Raw genomic sequence first — 24,663 nt, forward strand, 5'->3', positions numbered from 1 at the left:
AAACATAGAAACAGGGTTTGTTAGGAGACAACTTTTTGAATCCCCTCAACCATTCCTGGCAGCAAAAGTTTGGACTTACTCTGCGTTCCTGTCTTTGCGTTGTTGTGTGCATGCACCGATGTTTCTGCTGCTTGCAGGACTGCAGTGATAAACATTTAGTCACGGTGAAACTGAGCAAGTCTGTCTGAAATGACGAAGAATGTTCTGCAGCATGGTTTGTGCATTTTTGACGCCGTTTACAGAGCCACAAGGCCTCATAATTAGCTAATGCTAGCACTTCATTGCATAAAACAGGAAATATTCATGTCATGGATGGCAGGACAGACAACATTTTAGATGTTTTTCTCACCAGCTACAATTTAGAACCCAAATCAACTAAATGATGACCAACCTCTGAGGAAACGCGTTTTTATTTATTTATATATCTCCATTCTCAATTCCATATTTTCCTGCCAGTAACATGATGGTACAACATATTCTCAATTTTGGGCAAGATTAATTGAACTCCCCCACCCCGACACGTCTTTTTAATCAACAAAGCTCTCCAGCCTCTAAATCCATCTCTCTTTGTGTTGTTTTCGAAAGCCTGGCTCATAAAAGTTCAGGCTGTGACGTGGCTTTACTTGGAAGCAAATTACAGGGACAGACAGGTTCCTAATGCTGTTAAGCAAATTAGATCAGAGATGTGAGGCTGCATTTGTCCACATCAGGACGAGGAGCGGCGGGATGTGGAGGGGGGTGAGAGACAGACAGTGCTGTTTGTGGGCTGTTATTTGGAAAAACAAAGGGATGTCTCTCTCTTTACTCCACTCATTCCCCCACTTTGTCTCTCCACTACGATCGTTGTCTCTTCTTTTGTCTCTGCCTCTGTCACTGATAGACCTGCTGCGTGTGGAATACATCATCTGCCAGCGCCTGTTTCATATCAGGCCTGGACTGATCTATCAATGACACAGCTGCCTTTGCTTTTGCCCACTGTATCGTTAAATTGCACTTTAATTAAATTAGGCCTGCTAATTATGAGGGCTTAAATCAATCACCAGGTCAATAACAAAGGCCCAAAGCGGACAGAGGGGCCCGAGACTTTTTCCAAACCTCATCAATAACGGCCGCAACCGGAGCAGACCACTCCTGTACCAGAGAGCCGGAGGTTCAAACGGGTAGGAATTACTGTGAATTGAGTTATCGTCACCGGCTTTTGTCCAGAGCACTTCTTACTCTTGCAGGCACTGTGAATAATGTTGTTTGAATACTGCAGGAGTGTTTCAAAGAGTTTGAATGTGCATAGCCTTTTGCATTAGAGTAGCACTTCAAAGGGGTGTTTAAAGCAGATTTAGAGTTTCTGGTGCATAAAAAAAAAACAGTTCAAACGGGATATTATGACTTTCCAGACACCTGGTTTAGGTGAAGAGGGGTGATTCTGAACAGATAATCCTGGGGGTTGAGTGCGCAGCCCCGCTGAGCAGACGGTCCCAGCTGAATCCCGGGTCTTTACCCATGCATTAAAAAGAGCTCTGTGGTGCTTTTCACAGATTAATCATCATTTTGAGCTTATTGAGTGGGAGGCCAGTCTGCTTTCCACTGCTCAGAACGTTTAATCCATCTTTCAAACTGTGAAGGTCAGTGAGTGAATGTTACCCCTGTTGAAATAATTGAGGGTGTTTGAATTTCAATGAGAGCACCCGTGGTTCAGATCTGGATTGTAATTAAATACATTTTCTTTTTTTTATTATTATTATTTCTAGTAGAAGCTCCTGCCATTATGCGAGGCAGAAGCACACTGGCTTATTGAGTAGCGCGGTGGCTGCCAATAAACTGCACTCCCTGTACGGCCAAATTGTCATCCTAACTATTTAACACAACAGTTACTGTGATGCAAATGTTGTAACAGCAAGTCATAATGGCAGCACTGGGAAAGAAAATGTGAAGAACAGCTATTCACACTTGAATCTCATTCATCTTCTATGGGACGTTTTCTCCTACAACTCTAAATGTACTGAAGGAAGAAGGAATGAGGGTGAGTGATGTCGAGCGATGAATAATTAAGTGGTAAAGTAAGTAAAGCTTTGGTACACATTGCAGTGAGTTATTACAGGGGGTGAGCAGTCTTTTCCACAGATCAGCCGTTGTTTGCTGCCTTGTTTGAGCAGGGGGGGCTGGGTTGGTAAGTGGGGGCTTGTCTGTAGCATCACGGGAGCAATGTGGGGCGAGGTGGGGGGCGCTTTCCATTTCGTTTTAATTGGAAGCTGAAATTCTTGGATAAGGGGCAGACAGAAAGCCATTTACTCGAGTCCATGCTCTCAGCCAGGGCTAAATGAAGAGAGCCGTGTGGAGATGAGGGGCCTGTGGAGGGCCAGTAATGAAGAGAGGTCCCAAAAGACAGCCACGGCAATTTAGTGGACCCAGGGAGGCGGGGCGGGGTGTGGGTGGGTGGCAGGTGTGCAGTGGAGAAAGAAGGAAGAAAGAGGAAGGAAATAAAGGAATAAACAGGAGCATCTCTGTATTTTACTATTAAAAGTTGTTTTTTGTTTGCTCCAGTGTGCTAGTCAGAGAATAGTTGAAGACAATCTGCTCGTCAAATACAACATGTGACAGCTGATGAGATAAGGAAATCATCACAACACACAAGACAGATCAGAGCAGGGACAGCTAACTTGCAGCAAGTAAGCATTGTCCGTACATGAAGCAAGCACGCAGAGGCTGAATTTACTGCAGGCATACGTACATATCAAGGCATCTATTCAGATTCCAGCCAGTCATGTAGCACCATCAGCAGGAGTCACACCTTCAAACCCAGACACAGACGCACATAAACGCCAACAAGCAATGCAACCACACCGTTTTTAAATGGGAAAGGCTGTCTGCGTGGTTCTGGTTGAAATCATGAATGCATGTGGAAACATCGGAGTATGTTGTGATGGAGCTCAGCAGGGGTGCTATTCTACACAACAGCTCCCATGCTCTGTATACGTAGGCCATAAACAGGAGAAAATTCCTGTGGAAAACTGCTCTGCAGGGAGAAGTGTGGCCCATTATAGAGGTGCTCTGTGCTGGAATGACACCATTACCTCCGTCTGGGCTGTTCCAAATTCAATGTGGGCATTCAGCCTTGAGACATTCAAAGGATCATACCAGTGAGTTTGCATGTTTTACTGCAGGAGAATTCAAAAGTATGACAAAGTTTGGCAGATTTTTCAAAGTTTTGAGACATTCGAGACAGCTGCTGGTGTTCATTTATTTCATTGAAATATGAAGATTAAAACTAGCATGAGATGGGTAATCTGTCACTGGGAACATAATGATACCTTTATGAAAGTTACTGTACGTTTTCATGGTAGGCTGCTGCAGTCAAGCGTGCTATCATTTGTCTTCTGCGTGGTGAATTAATGTGCTGGCGGGATGCTCACGCTATCCTCATTTTCAGGTTTGAGTTTTCTCAATTAAGGTTGATAGAAAACTGCACACTCAAGAACAGAGCAATATCTGAATGAAGGTATCTCTTGGTGGTGCAGCACAAAGTGGGTGGCTACCATGACTACATCTGTATGAGAGGAACAGGAATGGACTGACTGGACAACATCTATCTCCTCCTCACCCTCTCCCCACCCTCAGAGGCTTTCTATTCCTCCATCTCCTCCACTCCATTTGCATCCAACTGTGACCGCTTTTGTTCCCCGGCCGATGCAAATGAAACGGGGCGCTTCGGCCGAGATGGCGAAGCCGCCTCCTCTCATGTTTCTCTGTGGCCCGGAGATGTGGATGTTTACTGTCGGCCGGGGCCTTATTACATTCCTTCAGCAACTTAAAAGCATTGCCCCCCTAATGGGACCTATAAAACAGTGAGAAAAGCCTATTGTGACAATGGGCCTCATTGTGTCAGAGTGGGCTTATTTGGCACTCTGTGGAGAGTGGAAATGTGTGGCATATTAAAAAAAAACAGTGAGGGAAAGAGAGGGCGTGAAAGTAGAAAGAACTCACATAAATAGGAGTGAATGACTTCACACAGTGGGAAACCAAGCACTGTCAATCACCAAAGTCCATCTAGTGCCTTGGTGTTGGGCATAAAAAGAGATCAGCTATCTCGCTGCAGTTGTTGCAGTAGCCTCTATTTGTTTGTTTCTCTTTTGTCCCTTGAGGTGGAGTCAGCTTTTGGTGCTGATGGTTTTTGAATGATCATTTAAGGAAGACATCTTTTTGGGTGTGAACAGCAACCCCATGCTTCTCCTACAAAAGATTCTGTATTCCCCTCCAGAGCCCGGACTCCCTCTGAGAAAAGTCATTTAATCCAACTGGAAATACCAGGAAGATAAGCACAGAATGATTTCACCTAAAGAAAGTGCTAAGAGAGTGCATCTTCCTCTCCCAGCTTTGTTCTCTGCTGCCCACGCTGGTTTGGCTCCATGCTGGTGGCCCTGTTTTATTCCCTGAAGTCATTATTGTCTTCGGCTAAGGTGCCCCTGCTCCCTGTGATTTGTGGGTAATGAGCTGGCACCCCCCTGCCCGTGTTCAATTATTCTCATTGAGAAAGTGATTTCTCACTCCACGGAGCAAATCGGAGGAGGCGAAAGCGTGAACTCTAATCAAGAATTAACACGTTCGCAACCAGCAGTGCGGAGAGGGATAGCCACCCTGATACTGTAGAGGTGTGTAGGTGTGGACAGACGAGAGGGGGGTGAGGGTAGAGGGACAGGCGAGGGACAGTCACTGAGGTAAATAGATGTTTCACATTTCCCTTGAAACCCCTGGTTAAGTACATCCACTCAATCTCAAGGAAAAAAAAAGGAATTGAGTGAAACTTGTCAAAAAGGTGATGTGTTTACAAATGAAGCACGCACAGCCTTGCTGAAGGGCTGTTTGCAGTGATGAGGTGAATATGCAAGCGAGAGTGACGTCTGAGCAGTAATTAAGCACGGAGAGAAGGAGCAGAAAGAGGAGGAAGAGTGCAAACTTTGGAGAGAAAAATAAAGATGAGGAGAGAGGAAGAACATCCAGAGTTCAGTGACAACTAATGACCTGAGAGGAGGAACAGAGGACAAGTTCAAAGACGAGTTCAGAAAAACCTCTATGCTTGAAACCAAAGATGCCAGTTTACACAAATAAATCAAGATGATATTAGTGTTTTATTACCTACTGAATACCAGGATGACTAGGAATTAACTGGAGACTTGCATCAAAGCTGTACTTCACATCACTTTCCTCATTTATATTGTTCCTGTTGTTTATTCTTATTTCCCAAATGCTTTTTCAGAGGCTTTTCCACTCCCGACACAATAAAATAAAAAAGCAACAACTTTTAATTCTCAGGGGCAAGCTTTTGTATATAAGTAGTCAAAATTGAAAGATGGTACAAAAAGCTCTCGGGAGCTTCAAAAGACATCGCTATCAGCCTTCCGAATCCCGAATCTTTCAAACCCACATCCACACACAGCCTGCAGAGCCAGACAGGTTAAACATTTTCAGGCAACAGCCCAGCAGATAGAGAAGGGCGTTGGCAACTTCCAAAAAACGTCTCTCTCCTCTCCTGCTGAGAGGAGATAACAGGACACACATGACTTGCACAATTCTCAATAAAGAAAGAAAGGCAAGAAAATGAAAAAGAGCAAAAACAAACAAGACTTATCTTGTTTTGAGGGGAAAGTAAAGGCCAGTGTGGCATGAAACTTTGTCATGGAACAACAGTGAATGACAGATTTTTTTTTTGCACCTCTTCTTTCCAAAGAGGCTGATTCCCAATTCTGAGCGGAGCAACATTTTCTGCTTTGTGTCTCCTGCAGTCCCCTGCTGACGGCCTTTTCACACACTGTCCTTGGGAACTACATTTGCCTGTGGTGTTATGTGCTTGGGATTAAGTTGTGAAAGTTGTTCTGAATTGTTAAGCACTTATTTCTATCATTCTCATTCTCTGTCTGTCCCTGTGTGTCTATGGTGTGTGTGTGTGCGTGTGCGTATGTGTGTGTGAGTGTGAGTGTGTGTGAAGGTGAGAGGAGAGCCATCCTGAATGCTAATAGAGCCCAGTGAGAAGAGCTTATGGGCAGAAAAGCAGGTGGGCGATTCACTGACCTGGTCTCAATGTAAATTGGACACACACACACACACACACACACACACACACACACACACACACACACACACACACACATTAAGGCTCATGCTAATTATCACTGCCATTTATTTCTAACAAAGATGTTGAGTTAATAATGAGATGTTAAATGGCATTATTTCTATAATTGCTCATTTACACATTTAAGATCTACTTCCCTGCTGTGGAATGAATCAGCTGAATGACACTGCCAACTGTGTGCGTGCGTGCATGTGTGTGTGTTTGTGTATGTGCTACCTGCTCTCATCCTCGTAGCGCGCACATTTATTTAATGACAGAATTACACTACATCTGTAATGCATTTTGTTGCTGCGGGGTGTCAGCGTGATTCTATACACAGCTGGTGGCTAAAATATATTGAGATTAAACTTTAGAAGCAAAGTTATCTAATGTGGACTTTGCTTTTAAGAGTTTAAGAGTCTAAAAATGTGCTCAATTCCAAAACTTTGCGCATGTTTTTGCATTTTTACATCCTCAAATATTGGGGAGAATACTGACACTTTGACACAGTATTGTAGGAAAGTTGTCTTGTTGCTTGCTCCCAGTATAGGAAGGTTAGATGTCATGGTCTTCCAAGGAGGAATAAATAGGATGAAGTTAACTTTTAATTTGTTTTTCAAGAAAACAAAAGAAAAAGCACCAAACACAACAAAATACAAAGAAAGGCATTTAGTGTCCTTTTAGAGGCCTTAGAGGCCTTTAAAAGAGTTCCATCTTGATGAATAAAACATGCAAAATGACGAAAACAGTGGTGAAAGTATTCAGATCGGTTATTAAGTAAAAGTAGCACTACCATAGTGTTAAAATGCTCAATCACAAGTCCTGTGTTCGAAATGTTAATTCAGAAAAAGTACTATATAAATGTACTGAGTAATCAATGCAGAAAAATGACTCCTGCAAGTGACTGAGTCATTGGATTATCGTCAGGGATGTGCACAGATGTTCTGAGGGTCTGTCGCTCTAAAATAAGGCCACTTCTATCAGCTGCATCTTCTTGTAAGTAGAAAATTCATCACAACCTCAATGACGCACGTTCAACAACATTGCTAGCAGCTAAAGTCACGAGCTAGAAAGAAGCTAACGTGTGTGTTTGTTTGCACATGACATGTAGAACGCACACATAATGTAATGGTGGTTATAGTACAAATTATCTTGCACTAGTCCTGCTGCCTATATGCTATCTAAGATTGGCAACAAGCAATTTGGATGCAACAGTGTCACATGACAGGGGGCATAGGGCATCGCTTTGCATCACTTTTTTTTTTTTTTACAGCTCTGGGTCACCCCGGTGTCCTACGGAGGTATGCCTTTTAGCACTTCAGCAATTATGGGCTACTTGTATTTATGCAACCACAACAGCAAAAGTAAACTTTTTCATTCTTCTCCAGAGTGGCAGCTCAGCCAAAGTGGTAGGCAAAGTGCCATTCTCACTATGAATTCACTCACCAACAATAGGCTGGGGCAATCACACAAGCACTACAAGTCAGCACAATGCTAAAGCTAACCAAGCCCACTTAAAGGCGAAAAGAGGAGGTGACCAGTGTTAAATGAGGCTTAAAAAGCAGTGCAGGCCTTGAGAGAAATGGGAGAAAATAAACAAGCTCCGGTCTGTCAGGGGTCGTGATGTTCCGACAGGGGTTCAGATGCCTGATTAAGAGGGGAGAGGCCATTGTGGCATTCAGGGCTCCGCTGTTCTCAGTCAGGTGTCTCTGGTGAGCAGCCATTTGTGCAGCACTCACAGAGGAGGAAAAACGATCCACCATGAAAGGAATATACAGCTTGTGTAATTTATTACCACATTCACTCTTAAATTCAGGCTTTTCTTAGGGCAATTCTTTAATAGAGGTGATATAATTCAAGTAAACAAACTGACTTCTGTCAAAAGTCACAATAATGCAGACTAGTGGTCTTATAAGTCGTAGCTAGAATCACAAATTTGTGATTTGCATTCAAAATTTTGAAATTAATTCAATCCCATGGCAGATTCTTTGCTCATTTTGGGGGAAAATAAACACACTTGGTTGTAGTTAAATGAGTAAAAATGAATTGTTGAAGTCAATATTTTTCTGCAGCCAAGGACAGAGAGCAGGAAGGAGAAACAGAGAAACGGGAAGAGGGCTACAAACAGAGATAATAGTTAATAGAATTAATTTTTTTTGTGGGTAGTGCTGTGTGCCTGGAGTCAATGTTGAATACACAGCAGCACCTACTGGTCAGGCCCACTGGGCAGCAATTAGAAAACACATGGTGAGTACATCTTTTATACAAATATGCATAGATTGAATTGTTCTTCCATAGGCTGAACATGCACAAGGGCATTATGCACAGCCTTTCTTGAGCCGGCTGACCCTCCTGCGTGTGTTTCAGGGAGAATTAAGAGGTAAGTTCCGGATAAGTGCAAGGTCCCCTCTGCAGACACCACAGCCGGACTGACTGCACCGCTCTGGAACGTGGATTGCTGTTTTTCTGTGCACTCTCCTGCACGCAGCAACCCCCCCGACCTGCTCTTTATCAAACACCGGCCCAGATTTATCTGAACCGCATGCACACGCACAGACAGATACTGCATACACCAGATAGCACTGGAGAGAAGGGAAATGAAGACAGTGGATGGGGGAGGTTGGAGGGGAGAGCTCACCTGTTTCTAAGTCATTCAGAGACACAAGCACAGACAGAAAGAGAGAGACAGAGAGAGACTGTGACAGTCAGGCAGGGTTTGGGGGTTACTGCTGTGATTTCCCTCCATGCTCAACTGCTCTAACATTGCCCGAAGCTTGCCTCGGGGTCTGCAGACTGTGTGGGCTTTACCGACATGCTAGTCAGGAGAGTAGACTAAGTTCGCTCACTGACAACGGCACACAGAATTAAATGCTAACTTTTCTGCAGAATTGACTCGCCCAGGGGTTTTAGTGTCATATTTTATTTGATTTTTATTTTGTCCATGTCAGAACATACTCTGATTCTGTTTGCATCTGCATTCATTGTATGTTTAATGATGCAAGTGAATAAATACAGTAGCAGTCACCATAAAACAATCCCGCAAAAAAGTTGGCTTGCATGCAGGGTTTGAGTTTGTTTTATCAATCTGGGTGTTACAATATTTCTGTCGAGTGACTATTCAGAAATTTGGACAACTGTGACAATAATGATGTTAACTGGAGGAAAGAGAGAAAGTCTACATATTTCCAAAAATCACAGATTTAACAGAAATGAGCTCAAACTCTTGTTTTTGAGTCAAAGTAAAGGTCAACTGCCTGCTTCACTCGACATTTGGACAAAAAACTCAAATACTGGAATTATCCTTTAAAGCAAGTCGCATTTCTCCAAAGCACTGGGCTTTATTTTTGCAGCCATTAATTGTGCAAAAGGCGCACTGTGCAGGGAGACCAGCACAACAACAAAACAACTGTTGGCTTCTAACTGAAGTGAGAGACGGAGGGAAAAAAGGGAGAAAAATAACATTTTGTTGACAAATCAGTTCACAAATCTGCCAGTCTGTGTTTGTTCGGCGAGAAATCTTTGATGTGAGAATAGAAAAGGAAAGGAGTGTGTTCGTGCTGCTCCTTGCTCTCTTCTTCCGGCTTGAAGTTGAACGGACTCATCTCCTTTCAAGGCGTTGGCTCGATGATTTAGCTGGGCACCTCGCCACTTTGGATTTCCTTTAAAACTCGCCAGACAAGGTGTCTCATTTAGACAACAAAGAGAGGGAGGCACTCCGACAGTTGGAGGCTTGATCAAAGATGTCTGATCAGAGCTGTTCCCACTCAGACGTGCTTTTGACTCGGTTATGTAACGCTTTAGTTTTCTTGCTGTCTCTCTTAAGTCTCTCTCCCTTTCAATTTGTTATGGGCACGACTGTTTGAAGCAGCGTTTTCAACAAACAGCGGTATAGTGAGAGCCACCAAGTACCAAATTAAGAAATGCATTCAGGCTATTTTAAGATAACACATAATAATCAGTCTCTGTTATAAATCATCTCTCTACGTATCATTGTCTCCGAAACCCTTACACTCAGAACTTTTTGGAAATGCTTCATACATCTGTGTCCCTCCATGCGAGCCATTTTGATTGGGTTAAATCCCTCTATGATTGACAGCTGGTGTCAGGCCGGCCTCTGGTACAGCTCATGATAATGGCCTCCAGCGCCTCATGAAGGCCACCAAATAATACAGTGGAGAGGCACTCAGCCAGATCCAAATGTGTGTGCGCATGAGTAAGCGTGTGTGTTTGTGTGTGTGATGCTGAGCGGGAAGGCCCATTAGCATTCATCAGCGGGATAATAGGGCGGCGTTAATGTCAGCTGTTTGTATAAAGAATAACTCATAAAGCCCTAGCGTATATGGGCTGATAGAGCATGCTTTTCTCCACGCTGCATTTGGCATAGTGTGTGGAAGGGTGGCGGGGGACTGGAGGGCTAGTCTCACATGGAACCGTTTGACACTAAAGTGAATTTATTGACTGGTTAGATAAACATAAGGCAAGGCAGGCAGATACAACAAGAGGGGCGAGACAGCCTTGTGATCAGTGTGTATGCTGAACACTGACGCCATAGAAAAAATCTCTGCATTTTAAAAAGACAACAAACTCATCATGAAAATCCTGATTTTTGTTGTTGTTGTTGTTGTTCTCACGATTTATCATAGATTCCAGGTTTAAGGGGCAAACAAATCAATCGCAACACCGCGCTGTTCTGCAGGATAATTCTGTTTGCATCCAACTATATTTAAGTTCTACATCTACATTTGCTCCTCTGCAAATCCCGCTCTGAGTTTATCACATCTGGGCTCCTGTGGTGACGACAGAATCACAGACTCTACAGATAAGGGTGCTGTCAACCAACCTCCCCAGAACCTCTTTGGTATTTTAAGCATGGAAGCCAATGTGTCGTTTTAGTCGACCTGACTCCACATTCCTAATTCATAGCACGGGGTGGGAGGCCTGCTTAAATATAAATGGTGAAGTAAAGCACTGCAAGAGTGTACCAAATGGTGCCGGGCACAACGATGCTGCTTCACCGACATCTGCCACTGAAGGAAAAGATTTAATTTTGGAACAAGTGTTTAGAGATGCAAGGTACAGTATGAGTCAGGGAGGAGTTTATGCATGGAGTTAAGAGCAAGGTGCTGCAGGAGTGTGACACACACACCCACACACGTATACAAAGTAAAGAGTGAACTGACAGACATGAGTGTGATGCACTTTCTTAGTTTCCTTTGTTTTTGCCTTCATCTTTACTCATAAAGCAGAACAAGAAAGTACAGGAGATAAATAATCCATGATAAACAAACAACTGCTAATTAGTGTGATTTTGCTAAAACCTTGGCATGTGTGCGTGTGTGTGTGTGCGTGTACACTCATTATCTCCTCCAGCGCTTTAGCACTGATCACAATTCTTTTTAATTAACCCACGCTGCGTATTTTTATCTTACAATTCAGTGCTGCTGTGCTGCACGCCCATCAAACAGACAAAGAAGACACAATGTCAGTCGTGTGGGAGGGAAAGACAGCGATCAAGACTGAGATACAGTGAGTCAAAGGAAGAAACAACTGGGCGACAGGGTGCCTCTTTGAAACCTACGCTGTGCCACCTCTAATGAGGGGATTTGTGTTTGGTGAATCATCTTAGTCATACAGCTGTCAGATTACAAAGACTCAGGTAGCAACGAGAATTAGCAACCGCATGCTCTGTGGCTCTCCTGCTGTTATCCGTAAAATGTTTACATACTGATGTGGATATAACTCCTGCTCTGAAATAATAATCCCACTTTTTAGGAGAAATTCATTTGAGCATTTACCTGGAAACCTTATGACAATCTCGGTTTTGGGGAAAGGTTTTTAATTTTTGAACAACTTTATGTCCTCCAAACTGTGCGAGTTTTTTTTCTTCTTTTCACGGGAAAATCTGCTTAGTTTTTATTTTGAATTAATATTAAATGTATTATGCAACACACACACACACACACACACACACACATAAACTAAACTAACTAACTGATAAAATAACTACTGCATATAAAACAATCCATATGTAAAAACACGGCAAACAATAATCAACACGGCACGGCAAGCAATAATAAAAAAAAAATCATTAGTAATCTCAGAGATGCTAAGAGGTTTTGTTGTATTTATAGTAACAGTATCTCACAGTTGTTCTTCGGTACAGTTCTTCAGTAATGTGCCCAGTGTACTTAGTTACTTTCCAGCGCTGCTAATTTCCATATTGAAATCAGATCATAGTGATTTGTACGTTATAATGTGTCGTGGCAGGTTCCTATGGAGAAATAAACCGCGATGGGATGACATAGATGCCTGACGCTTTTTCATTGGATTGCTTTGTCCTCACAGACTGTCTAGCCAGAGACAAAAAGCTTAAGAGAACACTTTAGAATTAAAATTCAAGGATTCAAAGAACGATAGCCTCCATAACAATGACACACAACCTTGGCCATGTTAATTCTCAATGAGACTAGAAAGAGAAAGGCACACAGACTACCCAGAACCCCACAGCGCGGGAGCCCAGACCTGCATGTGAGAGCTGGCGAGCTAAATGGAATACAACATAGGAAAGTTGTTTGTGAAATAAACTAAGAGCAACGTGCTGACAGCTTGAATGTCAATCAGCTCTTTTTCATTTTGACTCTTTTATTATTCCCTCAATTAGTTCTGCATTCACTTTACTCATCTCAATGTTTCACGCTGCGTCTTTGCTATTTTCTTTTTCAATAACGTGATGGAGGGATAGATTAAACACTTCCTACATAAGTCAAAGCAGATGAGGGAGGTAGTGATGGGCAGATACTGACAGACAAACTGGGAGAAATCCTCTTCACAGGGAGCTCAGCGCGTCCGACACCTCCCAAGGTCATTTCTGCTCTCCCAGCAGAGAGCCTCTGTCACTTTTAATAACTTTTAAAGGGAGCATTTTTTTCTCTTCTCTGACAGGCTGAGGAGTTGAGGGACCAGTCACAGAGTGAGACAATCACAAAGTGCCGACAGTGCGAGGAGGTGTGAAGTGAGGAGACGAGCCCGCAATGACTAACAGTGTGCGCTGTTGCTTCATGAAAAGTCTTGCCACATGAACAGAATTATGAAGTCTGATGTCAGTCGCCATTTCTGTTTCAAGTTAGCTTGGGCAGTGAGCAGTCAGGGTGACTGCAGTCACTACTCTGATATCTGTTTCTGCTGTGCTTACCAGTGCCGTAACACTATGGCAGGACATGATGCATTATGACACAGTGCAGCATCGTGAGAAACATGCACACATGGAATCTCTGCAGACACAGAGAGGTACAAACTCTACTCACTACTCATCAGGGCTGCTAAGTTGGCATGGAAACTACTCTTGTATGCAGATGATAATACTTGCCAGAAGTAGTATGTACTATCTAGAGGGATGCACTGCTTCAATTTTATCCAAGGCTGCAACTCAATCTGTATTTCCCACACTGCACTGATACCAAACTGTACACCCCTCTGTCTCAAACTTATCCCATTTGTGTTTGTGTAAGGTAATATTGCTGTGAAACTAAAAACTGAGGTGGTGGCCCTACATGGCTGAATGAATTGGCGGAACTGGTCAATCAGCCTAATTAGGTCACTTGCAGTTCAGACAGCAAGGCTGAGCATATTTCCAGTATAGCTTGGGTTGATTTGAACTGTTTATGTTCTCCAAAAAGTAGTGTTTTCCACTCCTTAAACTTTCACAAATCAGCATATTTTTTTATTGTCCACCTCCCTACCTGCTCCTGCCGGTCAAGCCATCGGTCCACCATTGGATGGTTGGCGCTGAGGGAAGACCGAGTCATCTCTCTCTGGAACTGAGTGGTCCAGCCACTCGCATCACGAGGAAGACTCCGATAGGCATGGCCTCCTCGACCCTGCAAAGGAACAGGAAGAGGTGCAGAGATTAACGTCACTGCGTGCTTAATGCCCACTGCCTGTAACACCAGAATTTCCCCGGCTGGGAATTAATAAAATCTTATTTTATCTTATCTTATTACAGAACCAACTATCAAATGTAAAGGTCTACTTACACTTATTATACCACTGCTGCCACAAGGAAATGGCTGGCACAAAATTAACCATCTACAATCCTTTATTAACAAACTATTTCAAGGACTGATCCATCCTCCATATTTTCGCCTTTAAACAGGCAGCTTTGTGGGCTGGTGCTATCTATAGCAGCTGGATGACAGGCATTTTGTGATGGAAGTTGGTTAGTTTATCTTGGATTTGTGCCATACACCAATAGTCTGTTGTTCATTCAAGTCTCACTCCATTCCACCCTCACCCCTAACCCTTCCCCACAGCTAAACCTGAGCCGCTAATAAGAGGCCTCTTATAATAAGACAGCCACAGCTGAGCTCTTCCATTACACAGAAAGCACCTTCCAAAATGCTCCTGCCAAGGTAATGTCAAACACCAGCAGACTTATTATAATGGCCACGAGCACAAAAAACGCACACAAGCACACTAGATTACATTCCAGACATGCTAGCCTTGGCATTGTAATCCCGGCGACTGAGGGTCATGGTGTCTGAAGCTATTTGAATAAAAATGAAAGCAAATGAATATTAAAAATCACAGCGGATACAAAGACTCACAAAGACAGACAAACAGCATGTGAATGATTTAAGGTCTAATGAGTTACCACGCGGATGCTAAAAGTTTGGATTTAGTTAATGAGACATCGCACAACAAAAGAAGGCAGACAAAAGTTAAAAAACTCTGAAGTGGCAGCCGATAAAGTTATGTTCGGTGAGTAATAAAATAGCAGCAAACAATGCAAACAGAGAGCGAGAAATAGCAGGAGAGAGATGGCTATCTGAGCCATGTGTGTTTTAGTGCTGCTGAATGTGGCGTGACGGGGCCTGAGGAAGCACTGCAGACAGGACTGTAAAACTCAGCCGGACACGTGGGCTCTACTGAGACGGCCCTTGATAGCCGCCATGGCCTCTGTCCCCGCTGAGCAACACGGCGCGACAACGGACCCCTCTCCACAAACTTTTACGACACATCAGATCGTAAAACGTGGAGAAACCCAGATACCAGAGGGGTAGCAGTAAATCAGCGGGCTCATATCCACTGAATAATCCCTTTAGTTGACTGTGTTAAGCGTGGAGGACCCAGAGTGCGAGGTATTGTAAAGTCATTGGCAGACGTGATGAGTTTACAGTGCGAGCTGATGACTCCCGTTGGCTTATATTCTGGAGATTTAGCAGAACCGAGCCGTGCTCAGCCATAACTGGACTCAGAGGGAATTGAACACAACGTGGCCGGCTGGAGTGTGTAAAGGAAATTATCACAGACAATGAGGAGACACTACGGTGTATGGCTTGTATCCATGCGCTCTTTTGGCAATGCTCTTCACTGATGTATGGTTCCCTTTGACAACAATGTTTGCTCCAAGACCTGAATACATCAAAGTCAGTGCTGACTAATACAGTCAACATCTGTTGTTGATTGCATAAAAATAGACCTCATGGACTGACGGTGAATATGCGCAAGCTGGGTGTATGAAAAACAGATACTGAGGATTGAGCGCGAGGATGCCTTTTTTATTGAAAACAGCTAATGGTCTTCTTAAAAAAGATGAAATGACAGCCTCCCAATGTTCTCTCATTACCTTTTAAACCAGCCGTCAGTGACAGGAAGATGATTTAAATTCAGATAACTGATCACCTGCCACAGATAGCAGTAGAGCTAAATGGGATACTTGAACATAACATTCAATGAAGCTTCATTCCTAAAACTTTTAATATTAGAAATCTTAATGTCACAACTAACACGTGAATAAAACTTCTGCTGCCAAAATGCGGAATTGGCCCCACTGACGCTCCTGCTGCTTTTACACTTTTCATTCTTTTTGAGGACACAAGCTCGTCATTTTAACGGATTCAAACAATTGGGCGTATTTGCTCAGTGTAACATGGACCACAAAAGAAGTCATTCTGACAAAATGAAGGGTCTAATAACCATTTCACCTCAAACTCTTTCCTCCGCCCCATGGGCTGGGGAGTGTGCTGTTAAGGTTGTTGAGCCTCTGACAACTAAAGTGTCTTTAAATAGGATTATCAGACACGGCTTCCAGATGCACTAATCACGTGGAGGTTTGCCGTGTCACGTTCCGAGCACTCTATCATCTCCCTTTTTTTTTAACCTCCCTGTTTCATTGGGAACGGATCCCTTTCTCATCAAGAAGTGAAGGTCTGTCAGCACCACGTGGGGGCAGCCATTTTGAGAAGTTAATTGGCTTCCCTTCTCATTCGAAAGCCGCAGGGAGGATGTACCTGAGCACTGCTTTTCTTAAGATTTATCAGTGGCTTAAAAAGCCTCAGAAAAGCTGGATTTGGAACAAAGAAAAAGTGTTTAACAATCTCTGCTCGTCTTTTTGGAAGACAAGAAGGGGTGTTATCAGAAGGAACTAGTTTCAGATAAAGACTATCTGTGCCACTGCTGGATATCAGCACGCAGGGTAGCACAGGTTTCATATCTAACGGTTATGTCTTTGATTTGAGGTGCAGAGGAGACGGAATGAAAATGAGGGAAGCTGTGAGGAAGTTAAACAGAGAGACTGCTGGAGGTTGGAAGATTTCAGAGCACACATCTCTGACATTATAATTGATGCAGCTCCAGTACATCTGCAACACTGCGGAAAATAACTCCTGGGCAAGATGCTGCTTGAATGTAATGTAACACAGAATTAATGCAATGTCGATCTTTTTTAAGTTCTGTCGAGTTTCAGCACCTTTTTAGATTCACATAAAACTGGCAAATTATGGTATTTTTGAGGCATTTCTCTCAGTCGAAAGTCAAGGTCACTGACCAGATTTCTATGTTACCTTTTGTTCCAGGCTGCTGATGCCGGCGCTTGTGTTTGGTTTGTTGTTGTGCTTTTGGAAGCCGGCAGTTGTGGACCAGCGAGTTGGATTCTTTCTGGACGGTTCCTCTGGACCCACCGGGACTTCGTCCGGAGGAAGGCCGGCCAGGGAGGGATCACTGCTGCGACGGACATGGAGAGGCATGTCTGTGGAGGTGAAAGAATGGAGAGAAAACAAGGGGAGAGTGATGTAATGAGAAAAAAATAAGGGACACAGCAGGTTATAGCAACATCAAACCACTTTCTTCCTCAGTGTTTCGCTCACTGTTCTGCCTGGCAAACATTAGACCCTGACAGGATCTCCCCGACTGCACTTCATGTCAGCTGAGACATGGGAAGTGGTGATTAAAGTGTTTCCATAAAAGGTCTATTGAGCCCAAAAGGAAATATTGTACAACTCAACTATGAGAGGTTTGGCTCGGCTTGAGTTAAAGAAATATACTGCAAATGTAGTTTTAGCTGGAAAATTACCCAGACGGCTTTAAAAAAATGTTAATATGAGAAAAAGTGAAAAATTATTCAACACCTTGCTTAGCTTAGCTACCCTAAAAATAACAATTACAACTGTAATTGGGACAAAATTACTCCTACATCATGATCTGACTCTTAAGAAAAGGGTCATTTTTACACACTGCACTACCGACCGATGCTGATTCTGGAACGTGTCCCGGAACTGAAGCCGAGCCGCACAACCAAAATTACCCCAGCCATCAAAAATCTAAAAGAAAGTGCACAGGAAACACTGGTCCATGTTACGGCCGCCACATTGACCGATCTGCAACTAAAACTCGGTATAAAGTTCTCATATTTGATCAGCTGCCAAAACATCTAGAGGGAATGAAGTTGCTCTGCACTTCACACTCCAGTTAAAACAGTCAGTGAGAAATCCTGCTGATGTCTGTTACGCGGGGAAGGCAGTAAGTATATCGGTGAGCTGCGGTATGAATCATCTGGATTTTCCCAAAAGGCCATATGGATTTGTTTATGACGTTCTAGCAGCCTGCGTGTTACACCCATAATTATGCAAATAGTTGGGTAACCACCTGTCATCCATCGGCGGATCGTTGCATCGAGCATATGCCGTTGCTAAGCTCCCATCTGATACACCGGAGACAAGTCTTAGTGGTGGAAGCAACGCATTTTAATCACGGCTTACGCTGTGCCGCGACTTGTGCGTATTTAATACTGTGACAAGACTGGGGAGTTTGGAACGCAAGTGATTCTTGTGACGGCCTGCAGGGTAGCCATGAACGGAGGGAGAATTACGGGACTGAATCCCCCAAAAAAAAGGGGAGATCAACAAGTGTTTCTCAGTGCCTTCATATTCTGTCAAAACTAATCTTTTCAAGAAGCATCCCTCAGTGGCTCACGCCTCTTCGCCCATGTCCTTCACCTGTACTTGCTCTAGAACGCTCACATCATGAAACATCCCTTCTACCTCCCTCCTCATTTCACTCCTACTCCCACTATTTAATCCTCTCCTACCTGATTCTGTGCTCTCACGATTACGGTCAGGGCTCGATGGCACTGAATTATCATTTCCTCATTTGTTGTAGTCTACATTTAGGTTACACCACATACAAAGAAGGTGGCTGTGTATGATTGTTTTGTATACTTATTAGGCCTAAGGAACAGTAACCCAGTATGCAGGAAGTCACATCTATATTGGATGATACAGTGAAGGATATAGAGTCGTCTTTATGTTGCAGGGTTAAAAGTAGGTGTGTGGCTCTCAGGTGGTGGAGGAATTTGACTTTCGCCTAGGACACCAGAGTCTGTGGCCCGTCAGAGACATACAAATAACATTTTTCGTGTATTAATCGCAACAACTATATTAACTGATTGTTGCCAACTTCATCGTATCCCTTCCAAAGCTCCCAGTACTGTTGATGCCAGTGCTGAAACATTTGCGCCAATATCCTGTTTCAGTCGAAAAGTTCTGTTGTCACCGTGCGTCTCACAGCACAGCCCCCTCCTTCCACTATGAGCGGGGCCACTCTGGCAGGGGGCATGAATATATGATGACAAATGGAAACTTCCAGGAACTTTCTCAGTTACCAAAAAGTGGAGTTGGCAGCAGGGGTTTCAAACTATTTTTCTAAGTAACTTCAGTTAATAAAACTCTCTGTTGCTCATCAGGGAATCATTGCTGCAAGTCAGGTTCTCATACAGTAGCAGGTAGCTTGTAAAAACACTTTCAAAGCAGCTTCCCCAACACTCTGGTAAAAGTTTGATCTTTCTCCTTACCAAACCACTCTGCCGACATAGGCCACGGCAACAAAACTCACCAGCAGCTTTTAATGTATTCTGTCCCCTGTTACAAATGTGTTTCATTTATTTTGACCGTGGTCTGTGGGCTTAAAGAAACCACAGCTAGCAGCCAGATGGCCAGTCACTGCGCGTTTACTCTTAAATTAGGTTGAAGATTCAATAATGACATTTAATAGACTTTGCCCCCTCTTTGTAACTGCTGGTTCACGTCCAGTTCAAGGCTGTAATGGCATTCGCCTCAGACAGCGGGTGTAATTAATGCCTGGTATTATCCTACATGACACAAATACAGAAAGACAGGGAGTGAGAGTGAGATCAGTGGACACAGGGAAAAAATGAGGGGGGGCAGGGGGGATTAAATGACAAAGAAAGGGGTAAAAAAATGCAGATGTTCAGAGATTGTATGAATTTGGAACTCCATATCAAATCTCCACACTGTATTTTCTATCTCAAAATGAGTCTTTTTTCATACAAGAGTTTTAAATAAAGCTTTGTCTCTTGGTGTATCTGTGTGTGTGGACAGGGAGTTACACAAGACACTTGATGTGGATTAAAAGCCTTGATGTTTTTCCCAGAATACCTCAAGGCTCAGCTCTTACTGGACGTTTATCTGGGTCTTTTGAAACCATGACAACAGCAATCTTGCTTTATGTGACATGACTGTTTCCAGATGCTAACAGAATAAAATGTCCATTGTTTGCGACTAAACATTTATTTATATCCTTTGAAAACCATACTTACTCAACATTCACACTAAATAACTAATAAACTAAATTAAATTAAAGTGCTGCAGATAAAGAGAGTTAGAAGAGCCTGCAGCTGAACCCCTGAGTTTCTCTAAGACATGCAATATTGCATCATGTGCTGATACACGATATGATTTAGAAGATGTAATATGATGTTACATTTATAAGACACAAGATTAGGCTAATCTCTTTCCAATTGTATCAGTTGCTGATCATGCTTTCCTTACATATTACAAAATATCACAGATATGCATGAGTGAGATATACAAAGGATTTACTTTTACTTTGTATTCTGACCCTGTTTGCACTCTGAATCCACGCTTATATACAGGGGTGCACGTATACGTGGTGCATAGGTACACATGAGTGACAAAAATCAGGAATGTGTAACGTCCAGTTGTTTCAAAACACGGCTCTGTGTGCCTGGCTACAACTGAACTGGGTCTGGGTTATTGAATGGACAATGATCATCCATTATTTGATAAACTGGAAAAGAGTGAGGAGCACAAAACTGTGGCACAAGCTACCGCTAGCAAACGAGCTAGTCAAGCTGAAAAGAGCGAGAATGAAGAACAACGGCAAGCTCCGTGTAATGTTTTTCTCGAACATTTCATAAAGCTAAACACACACACGCATCCTGTGTCTTCCTATGCTGAGGATTTTGCATTATTGAAGAAGCTAGGACTGAATGTTGGAGGTGCATATTGATGTGAAGGGGGAACACAGATAATGAAGAGCGCTGCACAAACTATCAGTGGTGTGCGGGGTGAGCATCAAACACCATCATCGAAAAAAGTTATGTGCACTCCCGCTTACGCATCAACTAATAACGTCTGGCTGTTTTACGATGCCGCTGATATGTAAACATGGACGAGAATGGCCTATTCAGTTCAGTGAGGCTTCTCTTTAATAAACTGCTGGTTCATCGCAGATGCAAATCCTTACAGATTAACATATGATAAATAAGAGAGTTGTTAAGCAGTGTGTGCTGTTTATGTGCTCTCTGTTTAGAAGGTCACAATATGAAGATTCTCCCCCCTCCCCGTCCTCCCTGACCAATTTTCCTCTACTTAATTTGTGATGGGATTATCCCTGCAACCGAGGGTTTGGTTGGTCCCACGTTTAATAACCACCGCCACCACTTTAGACCGAGCCAGCCATCGATCCAGGCTGAGGGGGGAGCGAGACCGTTCGGGGGCAGGGGGGGGGGCTTGCTAATAAAACGAGGCCCTAATCCAGCCCCTGTAGTGAGGGATTATGGCCAGGGCGCGGGGTCATAGAGATGTACACACATCACAATTCACCACAGGGAGAGGTCAGACTCTCCAGGGGCTGTTACCTCGCATTGCTTTGTCCTTTATTTATCTTTCACACTCACCTTGTTTGGAGGAGAAATATATTAGCTTGTATAAATCACCCTGGATAAAGATATTGCCATATATACACAGCATGAAAATCGATATTAAAGTCATTTAGTTTAGCATTAGATTGATGGATCTAAAAAAATCTTGGTTTAAGCTTACGCGATTGGATTCTGGACGCACATTGTGGGCACAGCTACTGATTTTTACTATTTCTACGGCCAGTGGAGCCGGCAGCACAGTTTGAAATGGGAGGGATTACATTTGTGCTAACATCGTGCTTCATTTACAACCTGTGCCTTCTTCCCTGGCAAAAAGCACTGACATTAACCGTCACTACTGATGTAGTGAAAAGTTCAGGGAAAAAATGGTGATCCTGTGTCACCAATGACGGACCAATAAATGACGTGTGTCTGTTCAATCAGGGAAGGGTTAGTGTTGTTGTAAGAGATAATTGTCATTCATTTCTTGTCAAGTAATGCTTGCTTCAGTTCTAACCATCAGCATGTGCCATTTGATATGCAAAAAGAACTAGCATCAGCCATTATCAAAACAAATTCATGTATGCCCCGGGGCTATACTATTAGAAAAACATCCAAAAGAAATCTTGACTCATAATCTTTTGCAGTACGCAAATGCTTATTTTAGGTGTCACAGATATGAAATTAAACATGATCTAGTATTTGCATGGCCTATTTTTGACCAAATATCTACTCAGAGACCAATTTGGGGGTAAACTGAACAGCCTCCTCTCCTTTCCAGCTTGAAAATCTGCAGCAAACACTGATAACAGTGCACCAATTGGTGTGCTGGTCAATCAGGAGTACAGAGGGTTTATGTTGTTGTCCGATTGGAGATAACCGTCAGTCTTCCGTTGTCAAGTCCACTTTAAATAACATCCGTCTCAAGCAAGCGCCTTGTCAGACAAAATAATAGGAAATGCCATCATTTATCCCTGACAAGGGGCTATTCTGCTTTATAAATGAGGATGTGTTGAGGACACCCACTTAAGAGGCCTTTGAAGTCTTCTTGATGCATTTGTCTTCTAGTGTATTTGTACATGTAGATGCTGTTGCACTGACAACGACATTTCCCCTCTGAGTTGATGTCAAGTGAAATGCTTAACATACTTATTTAACTGCCTGATGTTAGAAATGCGGAAGACACTGGGATGACAATGTCAGTGAGTCCAGAGGAGTGTGTTATACTTGAAATCTTATGAGGTGGCTGATGAATCTATACAGACAACCTATGGACAACATTTTCTGCAGTTTTAAAGCAGCCATGAGGTGTAAGAATGCCAAACCCTTTCCCACTGATGAGCCAGAAAACACACCATTAAAACATTATGTACCTTCCACATAGTCGTCTCTCTTGCTCGTCATAAACAAAACCAACCTCCAGCACAGTCACATCCAGCTCACTTCACTTTCCCACTTTTCCCTCAAGCAGCTCTAATAACGCAGCAAAATCAACTCCCAACTTAGTGGTGAGAGAGATGGGGGTCAGCTCTAATGTATTAGCCGTGGAAGTTTCCAATCACTGAAATGGCATGAAGTAAAGAGAATGGGTCCCTTCTCTACCTGGAGAGGAGGGAGTGGCCCTTCCTCCTGACTGACTGCCAACTCAAGGTAATGGAGCGAACGCCTCAGCATACTGATAAGGTTCCAGAGAGGACACGCTGAGGAGGGACTTTGTATGTGCATTTGTGCTCGTTTGCTCGTGTTTCTATTCTCAAAATGACCAAATTACCTGGATAAAAACATTTGCATAATCCTGGAAGTACATTCTGCCGCTCCTCACTTCTACAAGGGATTGTTTTTGAGTTAGACCCCAAAATTGCTTTACAGTGATGTATTCTGGCATATTCAGACAAATTTATCATGACTGTATCTGAGGCTTTATCCCTCAGGGGACTTTCTTTCTAGACTCGCCGCTTTTGTGCTGACACTTAACAATCGTACCTGGAGAAATGCGCTGTAGAAGAGTAAAGCACATCCTTCCTCCACGCACAAAAAGTCCTTTAACTCAGAATTCAGTGCTGCCGTGACTCTGACTTTTCTGGACTGGAACACCATTTGCTCCAGGATCACTGATTTCACTGCCACCTGACAGCAACAGTCTTAAGCCTGTTCTCTCGACCTTGTCAAATTAAGAAATCTTTAACTTCGAGGGTATACAAACTGTGGCTCGAGACTTTCGTGCATGGCAGTGCAGCAGGTGTTTGTCATCAGCAGCTAAATGAAAAACACCTGCTATGACATCACTAATTGAGTTGTCGCCTCAAGTGCAGCATGTTTGGGAGGTTGACACAAACATCGGTGCAACAGCAAATTGTTTTCCTATGTACCTCAGTGGATTTACTCTTTAATAGAATATGAAAGGTGGTCTTAGGAGAAGAAGTTACACTAATAAATTACACCATAACTCCTGCAATGAGTGGCACAGATAATATGCTGTAATGTAACCAGGGGTGGAACTTTCCTCTCCCGTAAGATGTGGGTTAAAGTTTAAGGGATAAATGAAGTTTTCATTAGTATTTAAATACAAATATGCGCAGTACAGTTAGAATATGGGCACTATCAGCCAACCAGGATGAAGGCTGTCTGGTCTGTGAACTAGGCATTTTCCCTTGTGGCTTTCTGGCCCTGGTGTACTCTGAGTCCATGCTTTCATATCGACCTGATTTAAATATAAATGCCAAGCGACCATGGCTTCATGAAATGTCTAAAAGCTATTTTTTTCCTCAGCTACTTTGAATACTTCAAGCCTGGGCCAGTTCAATGTCTGAATAAATTATGGCACTGAGCCATTTTAACTCTCTTCTCCAACCACTGACTACATATTGATGTCCCTTGTGTACGGCGAAGGGGATTTCCACTGAATACACCCTGACCTGAATCATTCACAGGGGGACAAAAATTCCATTTTTCGGGGGCAGTGATACAGTTCTGCAGCGGTGGGAACCAGGACTGTGGAGAAGGAGATGAAATATGTAGAAGACTTAAATAGGACGCTGGTCAACCGAAGGCCAAACGGGGTCGAGAACACCACTCAAGAGTGTTTCTGTGAAGTGTTTAGCAAACTCTAATCTGATGTACTGTCAGAAAGTGAGACAAGACCAACTCTGAATAAACATCAACTGTTGACCTTTACCAAGAGCAGAAGATGAAATCCAATAGATGGATGGACGGAAAAGCACTTTGAAGCAAGCGGGCAGTTATGAAAACAAAAAGCCTACTTGGCTTTAAAGCAAAGTGTCCAGCTATCTCTGCTTCTGTGCATATGTATGTTTCTAATTAATCT

The 24,663-nt window shown here is 43.2% G+C and overlaps 1 protein-coding gene across 2 annotated transcripts in view; it reads right to left on the reverse strand.

Moving 5' to 3' along the window:
* LOC121623719 (partitioning defective 3 homolog) overlaps window positions 1-24,663 on the reverse strand; it is a 323,624-nt gene that overhangs the window by 177,107 nt on the left and 121,854 nt on the right. For both annotated transcript variants that reach the window (XM_041961133.1, XM_041961132.1), the window contains exons 4-5: window positions 16,942-17,126; window positions 13,840-13,977 (exon numbers count right to left, since the gene is read on the reverse strand). In XM_041961133.1, the coding sequence (XP_041817067.1) occupies window positions 13,840-13,977; window positions 16,942-17,126 (323 nt within the window). The remainder of the gene's footprint in view (window positions 1-13,839; window positions 13,978-16,941; window positions 17,127-24,663) is intronic.

The sequence above is a fragment of the Chelmon rostratus genome, chromosome 20, assembly GCF_017976325.1.
Source record: "Chelmon rostratus isolate fCheRos1 chromosome 20, fCheRos1.pri, whole genome shotgun sequence".
In the NCBI taxonomy this organism is placed as follows: domain Eukaryota; kingdom Metazoa; phylum Chordata; class Actinopteri; order Chaetodontiformes; family Chaetodontidae; genus Chelmon; species Chelmon rostratus.